Below are 14,159 nucleotides of genomic sequence, written 5' to 3' on the forward strand. Positions count from 1 at the left end.
AGACCTGGCTCTTCGAGCAGCAGCAACCCCATCCCCCTAGCGCCTTGAGACCCTCACGGGTGAGTAGCGCGCTTTATAAATGTTTTTGATTTGATTTGATAAGTACACTCATAGTGCTTCCTTGTGAACACATTCCACCTCTTGCTTGCCATTGGCCTTGTGGTTTGTAACTCACGTTTCGTTGCTTTCAATTTGCTGGCTTTATTTGTTTTAGGCTATGCAGCTTGATATTGTGTCTTCCCTTGCTAAAACCTTATTTACAGTACCCTTCCGAGTGCTCCCTTTCTGTAAACAGGCCTGTAAATGTTGTTCTTATCTCATCAAATTTGCTGTGCATTCAAAGAATAAAGTCAAATGTCAGGCTCTGTATGCCACTGCCCTTTACTCTGCACCACTGTACTCTATGCCACTTTTCTCTATACCACTCTACACCACTGCACTGACACTCTACTCTGCAACACTTCACTCTACACAACTCTACTCTGCACTACTGAATTATATGCCACTGCACTCTATGCCACTACACTGTACATCACTACACTCTATGCCACTGCAGTGTAGTCACTATACTCTACTCTGCACTGCACCACTCTACAATACTCCACTCTGCACCACTCTACGCCACTGCACTCTATGCCACATTAGTCTACTTTGCACTCCTCTATGACACTGCACCACTCTGCATTACTGCACTCTCTGCCACTCTATTGTATTCCACTCTACTCCACTGCACTCTATGCTACTCTACCCCATGCCACTCTATGCCACTGCACTCTGCACCACTGTACTCTACGCCACTGCTCTCTGTGCCACTCTACTCCACTCTACATCACTGCACTGACACTCTACTCTGCAACATTACACTCCCTGCCACTGTACTGTACACCAATCTACTCTGTACTACTGCATTCTACACCACTGCATTCTATGCCACTGCACTCTATGCCACTCTATTCTGCATCACTCAACTCTAAGCGACTGCACTCTACAGCACTATACTCCACTCTGCACTGCACCACTCTACACTATGCCACTGCACTCTCTGCCACGTGAGTCTACTCTGCACTCTATGCCACTGCACCGCCCTACACTACTGCAGTCTCTGCCACTCTATTGTATGTCACTCTACTCCACTGCACTATATGCCACTCTACTCGGTCCCACGCCACTCCATGCCACTGCACTCTAAACCACTGCACTCTACGTCAATGCACTCTAAACAACCGCACTGTATCCCATTGCCCTGTACTCTGCACCGCTGGGCTCTATACCAGTGCTCCTATGCCACTCTACTCCACTCCATACCGCTATGCCACTAACTTTTAGCCATGCTGAACAGCAGACACTCTGGTGTATAACATGGCTAAAACACATTGGCTAAGCCAATAACTCTTGCGTAGACGAGACCTATTGGCTTAGCCATTGTTTGTTAGTACTATGAGGTACCGAGGTCCCTGAAAGAACTTTAAATGTGTAAGTCCTTATTTTAAACATGCATTTGACGCCTCCTCAGGGGTAGTAAGCGCTATATTAATACAATTACATCATAATATAGGCTGCTACAAAATGCGCAAAAATATTTTGGTAAAATAAAAAAAGGGCTTCTCAAATACAGATTTGAATAATATACAGTTGATACCTAGTACTAACATTTTTTATAACACTCCATTAAAACCACACACTCCACAGCTCACCTTGGAAGACCATTATAGTGCCTCTCTAAAAGAAAATATCTTTGCCATCAGAAAGCTTTAAGTGACTCCTTTGGTTATAGTTAATGCAGGTTTTCAAGCCCCTTTGCATTTGCAGATTTACCAGTTTCCCACATTTGCATTTCTTTAGGGAAGGAGACACCCTAGAAGGAAGTTCTGTTTCTTACCTGTCTGCCCCTCCCTCCCTCAGAGCATAGGAAACTCCCTGCCTTTGAATCCAGCTGGGGAAACTAAACTGCCAGTAATTTTGCCCTGCCGTCCAGTGCCCTTTTGGTGAAACGCTAAAATTACTGACAAATGCCATGCGTTAAGGCTTTCATCACGGACAAGGGATGGCAGGGTGAAATCATGGCAAGTCGGTGAAATGTACTGACGGTAGTCGGTCACCCTAAATGGGCCCACATAAACCACAAGGCAATCAACCACTAATCTAATGTAACCGTGTTGAACTTTTCCCGACCTGAGCATTTTCCGCCCGAGTTACGATTTTCGTAGACTTGTGTAGGAGCAGAGTCATCATATTCGGGATATCACTTTTAAGGTGGTAGGTTAGTTTACACAGCATAGATTGACAAACTGCGTTTTAAAAAAAATATACCTATCACGCTTATTCAAAGGTGATTAAGCGTTTTTTCCGCCTTTATAACAGTTTACAAATGTATCTATTTACTTTTAGTTATTTCATTTTATGTATTATATTTACAACGGTTCCTAGGGAGCTGGGAATTATTTAGGGACATTGCTTGTTGAGCTGCGTGTTTGGTAACTGGTGAAAGAAGATTAACATTTGTCTTATTTGCTAAACTGGATCTCGCACCAGTACGGTTGAATGTTCAGATATTCTGTGTTTCCTTAAGGCAAAGCTAAAATGTGGAAATCGTGCCGTTTCGTTGACGCCGGCACCTGCGTTTTTTGTTGCTGGTAAACAGCCTGTCCTTACGAGTCACATATCATGGAATGGTATCTTTAAGAAACTAGTTTACTCCACGCATATATCAAGTCGTATTTGCAGACAAGAGAAAGGTGAGTGCTTTATGTAATCGTCTTTGGTGCCACTGGGATTGTTACTGGACCGTGACACACTGCTAACCCTCCTTGCTGGCAAAAGCGACAAGCGTCCCGGACTCCCTCCTTGCGTCCTGCCGTGGAGCGACTAATGGCGCCCTACTGCTGCTTGCTGTGGGCGCCTGCAAATCTACATGAAGTACTACAGCAATGTAGAGGATGAGGGTGAAAGAACGAGAGAAAGATCAAAGTTCTGAAGCTGAATTGATAAAAAGGTAGGTCTTTAAGGTGTAAAACACCCCCGAGCAACACCCTACAGAAGTCAGTTTTTCCTGCCGTTATCACACCTCCTACAATCTGAACAGACCCTCGTTCTTAAGCAAACAGCTAACAAATAACTGAGGGCTGAGCGACGGTTTACGCGCAAACCCCGAGGCAGTGGCAGGTGAATAGCAAATACCACAAGGAAACAAAATGGAAGAAATCCACCTCCGAGCCCTCCCCGACAGGTACTGCCTTCTGCCTGCAAGGATTAAGCACACACAGGCTGAGGGAATTTCGCAGGGATGAGGCGCTGGGTGCAGTTCACTTTGTCCTTTGTGCTGCTTTGTGCCACGGTTTGGCTGGTGAGCTTTACCATTCATTATACACCGAGCAGAGAGTCCCAGCTCACCGCCGCCCGTGAGAGCAGTCTGCTAGCAGAAGCCTGCGCCTCCTTTCGAGCGGGAAAGTCATATTTTATTTGGGGGAACCAACTGTTGACGTCTTTTGGAAACGCCACTTGCGAAGAGTATGTTCTCCAGAACCAATATATCACGTCGCCGCTCTCTTTCGAGGAAGAGACCTTCCCTTTGGCCTACGTTATAGCCCTACACAGAGATTTCCACACATTTGAGAGGCTCTTCAGGGCCATCTACATGCCTCAAAATGTTTACTGTATCCACGTGGACGAGAAGGCCACGTCTGGGTTCAAGCAATTGCTGGCGGAATTTGTGGACTGTTTCCCCAATGTTTTTCTGGCCTCAAAAACCGAGCCAGTGGTGTACGCAGGGGTGTCCAGACTTCAGGCCGACCTGAACTGTATGGAAGACCTCATAGCTTCACAGGTACCGTGGCGATACGTCATCAACACCTGTGGTCAAGATTTCCCCCTGAAGACCAACAAAGAAATTGTACAGCATCTAAAGAGTTTTAATGGATCCAATATCACCCCTGGAGTGCTATCGCGGCACCATACAGACCCCAGGACAAAATATGTGTACAGGGAGCACATAAACCTTTCACCCCCTCGGACTCTAAAATCAAGGATGATGAAAGCGCCCCCTCCCCATAACATGACCATCTACTTTGGGACGGCCTACGTGGCCCTTACCAGAGAATTCACCAGAGTTATCCTGGAAGATGAGCGGGCCATCGATCTACTAAAGTGGTCTAAGGATACCTACAGTCCAGATGAGCATTACTGGATCACACTCAACCGGATACCAGGTAGGGCGCACTTCATGGCGTATTCTTCTATGTTATGTTAGACTTATTTATAGAATGCACTTTCTGCCGTTAGTACGATCTAAGAACACACATGTTCTATTACATCCTTTTGGAGAGGAAGGATTGATTTACTGAACAGAAATTAACTGCAAAATGCGTGTTGTAAATATTACAATAGAGATTATGAAGGTGAAACATTCTGTGCAAAGGACAAAAAAGAAAAGGCGAGCATTCATACAGCAAGAGGAAGGAGATGATACAGCCAGTGGCGTAACGAAACTGAAGCCACCCCCCCCCTGCAAAGAACATGGCGGGGGCCCCACACCTGACTCACTCAGCCCAGGTGCTGTGCTGAGGGCCCCCGCCGCCCTTACCCCCCGGGTGCTCGCCCCCTGCGAGGACTGTGATAGTCACTGGACAGCAGAGGAGAAAGAGAATAAGAGAAATAGAATGAAACAGAAAGATAGGGAGAAATGTGAGAGAAGTTGCAAAGACAGAAAGAAAGAGATGTAAAAACGGACAGTGAAAAAGAGTAAGAATACATAGAGACAGAGAAAGTGCGAATAGCAAAGATGTGGGGGCAGAGACAGAACAAAGGAGAGGATGTAGCAAAGGAGGAAGAGAGAGAGAAAGATAAAATGAAAGAGAAAGGTAGTGAGAGAAGGCAGAGAGAGAAAGACTGAAGAAATATAAAAGAACGGTGATGAACAAGGAGGAAATGGTAAAAGAGAGCAACGGGAGAGAAAAAATGACAGAGAGAGTAAGGGAGAGCGAGAAGACAAAGAGAATGGCAGAGAGAAAGAGAGACAGAACGCAGGAGAGAAATGGGACATCGTGTAGACAGTGATCAAGTGAGATTTGGAGACGGTAAAAGAAAACTAGCATTGGCAAAGCCAATAGGTCTTGGCAATGGCTGAGCTTCGAGCTTTTGGCGTTGTCAATATGTTTTAGCAGTGCGTAGTGTAGAATGGCATTGCATGGAGTGGTATTGCGTGGAGTGGTGTTGCACGGAGTGGCATGGTGTTACGTAGCTTTGCATGGCATTGCGTGGTGTAGTTTGGAGTGCCATAAAGTGGAGTGCAACTGCATGGAGTGGCACCTCGTAAAGCTGAGTGGTGTTGCGTAGAGGTGAGTGGCATGGCATAGAGTGGAGTGCAGTTGTGTGGAGTGGCATTGCATAGAATGGAGTGGCACTGCATGGAGCAGAGTGGTGTTGCGTGCAGCGCAGTGGCATTGCAGAGTGGAGTGGCATGGAGTGGTGTGGCATAGAGTGGAGTGGCATAGAGTGGTGTGGCATAGATTGGTAATGCGTAAAATGGTGATGCGCAGAGTGACGATGTGCAGAGTGGTGTGGAGTAAAGTGGTGGCGAGTGGAGTGATACAGAGTGGAGTCCAGTTGCATTGAGTAGAGTGGAGTGGTGTTGCATATGGTAGAGTGCAGTTGCACGGAACGGCGTTGCTTAGAGTAGAGTGGTGTTGCGTAGCGTGGATTTGCATTGCGTAGAGTGGAGTGGTGTCACTAAAACAGTAATTAGATATGTGAGTTTCGTATGTAAGGATGAAATACCCCACTAATGTTTCACGTGTCTTATTTATGTCAGATTTCTAGTTATTTCTCTATACCATACCGACTCCTCAGTTCTATACACTATAGATATTGCTTTGGAATGTCAGCATTTAAATGTAGGCAGAAGGTAGGTGTAGACAAAAAGTACTGCAATCACAGGGGATATATGCTGTTGGGGAGAGGTGGGGTGGGGTTGGTGGGCGCGGCGAGAAAAGAATGTGTGACCTTGATAACCCTAAATTGCAATGGACGGAAGAGAGGTAGTGCTCTTCAATCCACATATAAATGAGAAAGAGACACAGGGCGATAACCTGCCCAGATGCTTATGGCGCCGTCATGGTGTTCTGTAATATCATTTGGGATCTTTGGTAATATGCCCTGTGTGTTGTTCCCCTGCAACAGACCGTCAGATATTTTCCTCATTTAGACACTTGCATCAATTTAAAAAATCAGGCCACATTATGGCGACACAGACGTCTTGTCAGTTTATTTATGTATTTATTTGATCAATTATGTAGGTTTCGTTTAGGGCAAATGGGACCCATAGTAAACATACAGTAAATGCAAAACATTTTAGGATGGGAGATGTTCCATTAAAGGTGAAATATCGAGAGCAGGGCTATCTGGTTACAAATATTGTGCTTCTTGGAGTGAAATACAGAGGGTGTTCATCTTTCTGCTGCCCTAGGTAGCTGCTGCTTTAATGTCCCTTTGAATTCTTCTAGGGAGGTACAAGGCCAATGGGAATCGGGCAGGGGTGCCAAGTCGTAGACACGGCATACTTCAAGAGCCATCCAGTTCACATTACACCAATCTGTCCCCGCTCTTGCCCAGTCCTTTCAGCAGGTAATTGCAGCCGTCAGAGCTGTCTAAAGTGCAGGGCAGTGCCAATCCGCAGAATAAACACTTCGCCTGTTGAACCTGCCAGCGATAGCCCCGCCCGTAAAAATACCAGATTGCAGATTTCAACTAAACGTGTCAATATATGAGTGATCACCTTTGTATTTATCCTAGGAACAAAGCACATCCACCTGTACCTGCACCCGCATTCCACCCTTGTTCAAGCTTGCCGTCCTGTTTCTGGTGGGCCATGCGATTAGTGTGCCAAGGGCAGAGGGATCTGGATAAGAAAAGAAGTTCGATTTTCTTTTGTTTTTAGGTATTTTTTTATTGATTTTTGTAAGGTGCTACACAGAGCATGAATGACGTCTCAGACCTTCAGGGGAAGGGGTAACAAGAAACCCGCCATTTTAGTAGAACAATGATGTAGATGTTTTATAATGAGCAATGATATAGTCAATAAGTCTGCAGCAAGAAACTCCTCCATTGAGCTCCATTGATGGCATCGTATCAGAGGTTGCGCTCGCAGATATAAATTGGCTGGATGAGCCGTGGCTTACTTTTGTGGAAATACATGCTCCACACCTCTCAAATTACCAACATTTGCTGGTGTTACATGCCCCAGGGGGAGTCTACATCGCCCATATTCTTGTCCTCGATACTTCTGCCATTATATTTTGGCTTTACAATATTTTTGTCCTCGATATTCTGCCAGAAAACCACTTCATTGAAGCGTTGTATGATACAGTGCTTAGCCCCACGTATGGCACACTCATACTAAAACGTGCAAAATCTCCTGTTGTAAAAATGTTTTTAAAAGCCCAACAGACACCTCCCAGTGTATTCTGAATCCTCCCAACACCTTCCACCCCTCTCTGGGTCTGACAATGGAAGGTCTCTTGCTGTACATGTTGTGGGTGCAGGCACCGTCCACTGCAGACACACATCTGTTATCTAACTCTTCCCACTTACTGTCTGCATCCTCTGCAAGAGCCTTAAACCTTTCATCGTCCCTGACCCAAGCCACACCTTTAAACAGTATTTGATCTTTCCTTAACGTGTATTCAAATACCTCTGCATTGCATTCTGGGAACTTCTTGCAATATACACCGGTGCATTGTAAAATGCTTCTGCCTAATTCTCAGTGTTTCCTGGCATTCTTGGCCTTCAAGGCAGCTCCCGCTCCTCCACTTTCGACCCCTCTTTTGCCCTCTTTGTGCTATTACTTGAACTTTTTTTAAATATTCGCCCTTCCAAATTTTCTACTTTGTGGATAACATCAAGTGTGCCCCTAAAGGCAAAATTGCCCCCATAAACAGGAGTTTCACATGCTTTATATCCTTCCTATTTCTTAGTCTCTTCCTTTTCTGCCTGCTTAAGTGTTCCAACTGTTATATCCTTCTCACCATTACTCACCACTTTCACCTTATCCTTGGCAATGTCTTTGTCTAAGACCTACTTCCCCTTCCTAAATGTTTCCTCTTCTTTGTGCCCCCCACACTTTTTTCCAACCCCCAATTAACCACCACTGTGGCCCTTCTCAGTGATCCAAAAGCATCTTCTTTGCATTCCATGTCATGACCTGCTCCTAAGCCATCTGTGCCCATGCCACCTTCATCCGCCCGCTCTGCTCTGCAACGCCTGTGTCTGCTTTTCTCAGAGACCTATAACACACCAACCCCTCTTCCACCATTATTATCCTCCAAAGGCCGCCTCCAACCCAACACATGTCACGGACACCGTTGTCACTGGCTTTGATTCAGCTCTTGCAGGGCTCGCTGGTAGCTTGACACGGCAAGCATCATGCACATCATGTTCCAGTTTGCATTTAACATGAAAATAAAGTACTGAGCATTTGAGGCTTGGTTGTAGTGCACCAGCCTAGGCCCTTCACACACATCATTTCAGAGCTAAATGGGGAGGCAGAGCGAGAGGCCACGGAATGACAGGGAAACTATTAGGGGGAAATGGCAGAGAGATGTGAAAAGAAAGATAGAAAGGCGGAGAGAGATCTAGAAAGACAGAGACAGGCAGAGAGCCAGGGACAAAGAGATAGAGAGACAGCAAGAAATAAATACAACAAGGAGAGAAAAACAAAAACATTAATAGTGAGAAATGGGGAGAGAGATTGGAGAGGAAGAGGAATCAAAAACAGGAAGAATCACGTGAAGGTAGAGAGGCATAAGATTGATATGGGGTGAGGACGATAGAGAAATATTGAGGAAAACGAGAGACGGAGAGACAGAGAAGTCAAAACAGAAAGAGACTTGGAAATACAGAGAGAGAGAGAGAAAGAAAGACATTGAAAAACAAAGATAGACAGGGAGGGGCAGAGAATGACACGAGGAAATAGAGAAAGAAAGGGAGAGATGGAAAGAGAGAGACAGGGAGATCCCTAGAGAAGGAGACAGAGAAAAGAAAGACAGATAGAGGCTGGAAGACAGGGAGCGACTGAGAGGGAGAGACAAGGAGAGAACCAGTCAAAGAAATAGACAGACTGAGAACGAGAGACAGAAAGATAAAGGTAAAGCAAAATGGGGAGACAGCCAGGGAGTAAAAAGTCAGGGAGAGGAAAAAGGGGAGAGTTAGTGACAGATGAAGTAATAAAGAAAAAAGACATGGAGAGACAAAGGTAGGGAGAAAGAGGAACACAAGAAAACAGACGATAGAGTCCCAAAAAAGAAAGAGAGACGAAGAAGGAATGAGTCGGGGCACCCCAAAACCAATCAATCGATCCATCTCCCCTCTGCCTACCTCTCTTCGTTCTACATGTGCCTCCATCCCTTTAAGTCTCCCTTTCTCGCTCTCTCACTGACCCACTCCTTCTGCCACCCCACTCAGTCACTCCGGATGCAAGTCTGTTCGAAGTAAACCCGTTTAGGCCATGTAAATAAGTGACCCCGCAAAAAGACCACCAAATCTTTTTATTTACAGTTAACCTGGCCGAGAAACAGAACAGCTGCCTCTTTTAGCGCTGAGGTGAAGGACAAAATTACTGTAAGTTAGGGCATGAATGTGAAAGGACTAGAGAAAGGTCGACGTCCTGGAGCTCACACGTGGATAAACAGTAGTTGATGCACGTAGAAAAAACTCCTACGTAATAGCGCTAGAGTATAGACTCGGAGTTCTTTTTGCATTCATCTACCGTCTTACAATCATAACAGACCTGAGTCCTTTTGAAAAACAGCTAACAAAGGGCCGAGTCCGGCGCTCAGGCATAGGAGCAGGCCCTGATGTAAGGGTACATCAGCACAAGGAGCCAGATGCGCAAGAAATCCACCTGAGAGCCCTCCCCCGGCATGGATTACTTCCTGTCTGCCTGCGTAGATTACAACATCGTTCACATCTATAGATACCACCAAACAGTTGTTCTACCGGCATGGTCAGTATTTTCATGTTTTAGTCGAGGTCGCTGGGTTGAGGCGTTGGTTGCAACTCATTCTGACCTTTGTATTGCTTAACGCCACTGACTGGCTGACGTTCTATATCAGCAGTCCCAACCTGTGGTGCAGGGACCCCTGGGGGTTTACAACGCCTACTCAGAGGGTACACGACTTCTTAGAAAATTAAATAATAAGGCGCATGTATGAAGTGTTCATACATAAAGAAGCGACATGTAAAAATTATTTCTTTCAAAAAGCTCTGTAAGGCTAAAAATGCATAATTAGATTCATTGGTGGGAGCAGTGGAGGTACATCAAACCGTATATAGATAGTATGGACAATGGGTGCCCGCAACTGAATTTAGAAAAACTCAAAACTTCTATTGAAATTAAAGTTTCGATTTTTTTCCTATTTGTACATAAAATAAACGATTTCATTGTTTGCGTATTTGTTAGATGAATACTTGTTTCTGTATTTTGTGTACTATGTGGATCAAATCATCAAAATTGCTTAAGCTGAGGTACCAAGATTCCCAGAAGGACTTAGTGGGGAGTAGCTGGATTCCATTAATGATTCAGCGGTGGTCCCTGGGTTCCACTAATGATTAAGTGGGGGTCCACAGAAGTCAAAACTTTAAGAGCCATTGCTCTGTATACACACAGCAGAGACACCTGTGTGTACACCTCCTGTGAGAGAAGTTTGTTAGCTGAAGGTTGTGCCTCCTTTTTAGCAAGAAAAGCATATTTTATTTGGGAAATAAACTATTAGCGTCATTGGGAGAAAAAAACAATTGTTGCGAGTATAGTCCCTAGAACCAGTATATATTAACGCTGCTCTCTGCAGAGAAAGTGGTCTTCCCTCTGGCCCATGTCATGGTGCTGCATAAAGATTTCCACACATTTAAGAGATGTGTACATGCCTCAAATTGTTAGTGTGGAGAAGAAGGCCACATCTGAGTTCAAGCAATTGTTTTCAGACTGTTTCCCCAGTGCTTTACTGGCCTCAAAAAAACGAACCAGTGGTGTACTCTGGGGTGTCCAGACTTCAGGCTGACCTGAACTGTATGGAAGACCTGATAGCTTCACTGGTGTGGTGGAGATACATCAACACCTGTTGTCAAGATTTCCCCTTGAAGACCAGCAAAGAAATTGTGCAGAAAGCACATAAACCTTTCACCCATCAGACTGTAAAATTGAGGCTGATGAAAGTGCCTCCTCCACATAATATGACCACCTACGCTGGGACAGTCTACATGGCACTCACCAGAGAATTTTCAGGTTTATCTTGGAAGATGAGCGATCTCCTGAAGTGGCCTAAGGACTCGTACAGTCTAGATGAGCATTACTAAGTCACTCTTGCGAGTGTCCATCAAACCCAACTTCGAATAATTGAGCATTCTGATTGGCTCAGAGACATTTTGTCCCTTTGAGCCAATTTGCTTCTGTGGAGTGAGACTCCTGCAGGATGAGGCATCCTGACTGACTGCAAGCAACATGGGAAAAATGTTGCAGGTATCCATTACAGGATTTGGAGACTTAGGCGGTCATTCTGACTTTCCGCCGCCCGCCAAAGTCCCGCCGTCAGAATACCGCTGCGCGGTCAAAAGACCGCCGCAGTAATTCTGAGTTTCCCGCTGGGCTGGCGGGCGACCGCCAGAAGGCCGCCCGCCAGCCCAGCGGGAAACCCCCTTCCATGAGGATGCCGGCTCCGAATGGAGCCGGTGGAGTGGAAGGGGTGCGACGGGTGCAGTTGCACCCGTCGCGATTTTCAGTGTCTGCTTGGCAGACACTGAAAATCTTGGTGGGGCCCTGTTAGGGGGCCCCTGCAGTGCCCATGCCATTGGCATGGGCACTGCAGGGGCCCCCAGGGGCCCCACGACACCCGTTACCGCCAGCCAGGTTCTGGCTGTCAAAACCGCCAGAACCAGGCTGGCGGTAAGGGGGTCGGAATCCCCATGGCGGCGCTGCCTGCAGCGCCGCCATGGAGGATTCCCTAGGGCAGCGGGAAACCGGCGGGACACCGCCGGTTTCCCGTTTCTGACCGGAATGCCCATGGATGCACCGCCAGCCTGTTGGCGGTGCATCCGCGGTCCCCGGCCCTGGCGGTAGTCAACCGCCAGGGTCAGAATGACCGCCTTAGTTCTTGGCCCTGAATTACAAAAAAAACCCAAATGGTATAAGGGGGCAGGGTAGGCATACCATGCCCCTCTTGGCCCTGTGGTTAGAAAATTGTGCCACCATCCCACGGTACTCCTGAAAGATCACAGCAAAAAAAAAATAAGAACCAAAATAGCTGCCCATGGCTGCAGTCTTTAATTGAGGGGAGTCCCCAAGCTGTTTTTGCACCTGGGGACCCATCCCCTGTGGCCCAAATTAATTATTATGGGAAGGGGGGTGCAAGGCTCTTCTCCCTAAGCCATTTGTAGCCTCAGGGGCCCCATCCCCTAGGTCCCAAAGTATTTTTTTAGGGGCTGGTGGGGGCTGCACAGCTCCCCTTCATATGCCTTTAATGGCCTTGTGGACCCCATCCCTCAGGGCCGGCTCATTCGCTGTGTCCCAAGGAGCCCACTCATGAGACACAGTGGTTTCCCTACCATCACCAGCACTGGTAGGGAAACAGGAGAAAACACAGCCTGCCCCCAACGGGTGAGAGCTTTAGAAATGTTCCCGCCAGCTGGGACAGATATATATTCTGTTCCCCTGAGTCTATTAAAGCAGGCAGGAAAACAGAATAACAGATTGCTCCCACCCAGAGGGAGCGCCATATATAGCTGCTCCCTCTGGGTAGTAGCTAAGCCGCCTCCCGCAGCATTCAGGGAGCCAGCTGGGGCTGCGGGGCCCTGAGAATCCCTCCAATGGCCCACAATGTGTGCTTGGTGGGTGCCGTGGGTGGGTACCGGGGCACCCACCTTTAAATAATGCAGGACCTGGGGGATGGGGTTCCTGGGGCCAAAATAAGCTTGGGGAGGGGGGCTGTGTTGCCTCCCTCTCCTTTTAAAAAAGAGAATACAACCCTGAGGGAGAAGGCCCCCCTATACTTTACAATAAGATACAACCCTGGGGGATAGGGACCCCGGGGCATATAAAAACTAAGGGAGAGGGCTATGTGGCCCACCTCCCCCTTTTTAAAATTTTAGCCTCAGGGGATCTGGTACCTGAGGCTTAATGAGGATCAGGGAGGGAGACTGCTAGTTTCACTCCCTTTATTAATTGCTGGCCCCCCGGAATAGGGTCCCTGTGGTCTAATAAGGCTCAGCCAGTGGGGTCCCTGCAGTCTAATAAGGCTTGGGACGGGGCCATGTGCTCCATTTTCTTTATAATGTAATGTGGCTCCTGGGGATGGGGCTCTCACAGCCCAATAAGGCTTGGTAAGGGGGTCTATGTGCCCCGCTCCCCTTTTAGAAAATGGACACCCGGGGGACGGGTTCCTAAGGCCAAAAGATACTCTGGAAGGTGGGGCCACATTGCTCCATCTCCCCTTTATAATGTAATGTGGCCCCAGGGGATAGAGTCCCCTGGACCTAATAAAGTCTAGGGGAGGGGGCAGATGCCCCCCCTCCCCTTTTAAAAAAGCCCCCTCCTATTTTTTATTATGTTTGGCACTAGGGGATGGGGTCCATGGGGCCTATTATATCTCAAGGAGGAGGACTCCATGCACCCCTCCCCTGTTTAATTGTATTTGGCCCCAGGGGCCCTGGGGCCTTTTAAGGCTTGGGGAGGAATGCCACTCGGCTCACCTCCACTTTTTATTGAAGCAGGCTCTCGGATAGGCAAACTAAAGGGTCAGGGAGGGGCTGCACACCCCCTCCCCATAGTATATCTGTTTTGCCCAGGTGATGAGGTCCCTGGGGCCTGAAGGTCAACCCTACGCTGCACACACCAAATGCTGTGTGTGGTGTGGGGGTTGGCAACTTGCTGGGGAATTGGTCACAGGGCCGGCCAGCAGACCAAGCCCTGTGGCCATCACCCAGGTGTACATGGCTAAAGATTGTGTGCAGTGTGGGATTGGCTACCTGCGGGCAGTTAGAAGCAGATCAGGCTAAAAAACAGGCCCTACGACTAACCCCACAGCACACACCAAAGCCTGTGCGCGGCAAGGTGTTGTCTGTCTGTGGGTGGCTGTGGCCAACCGCATGCTCCACGACATGAAAGGCCATGCACAGGA

General features: G+C 47.4%; 1 protein-coding gene and 1 pseudogene across 2 annotated transcripts in view; both read left to right on the forward strand.

Annotated features, from left to right (window-relative positions):
• The first annotated feature begins 2,817 nt into the window (after positions 1-2,817).
• Positions 2,818-14,159, forward strand: part of LOC138267833 (N-acetyllactosaminide beta-1,6-N-acetylglucosaminyl-transferase-like) — a 135,621-nt gene continuing 124,279 nt past the window's right edge. The window contains exon 1 of one of the 2 annotated variants that reach the window (XM_069217051.1): positions 2,818-4,205. In XM_069217051.1, the coding sequence (XP_069073152.1) occupies positions 3,284-4,205 (922 nt within the window). In that variant the 5' untranslated portion in view covers positions 2,818-3,283. The remainder of the gene's footprint in view (positions 4,206-14,159) is intronic. The other variant, XM_069217058.1, reaches the window with a different exon arrangement.
• Positions 4,389-11,424, forward strand: LOC138270038 (N-acetyllactosaminide beta-1,6-N-acetylglucosaminyl-transferase-like; annotated as a pseudogene).

This window comes from Pleurodeles waltl, chromosome 2_1, assembly GCF_031143425.1.
Source record: "Pleurodeles waltl isolate 20211129_DDA chromosome 2_1, aPleWal1.hap1.20221129, whole genome shotgun sequence".
Taxonomy (NCBI): Eukaryota; Metazoa; Chordata; class Amphibia; order Caudata; family Salamandridae; genus Pleurodeles; species Pleurodeles waltl.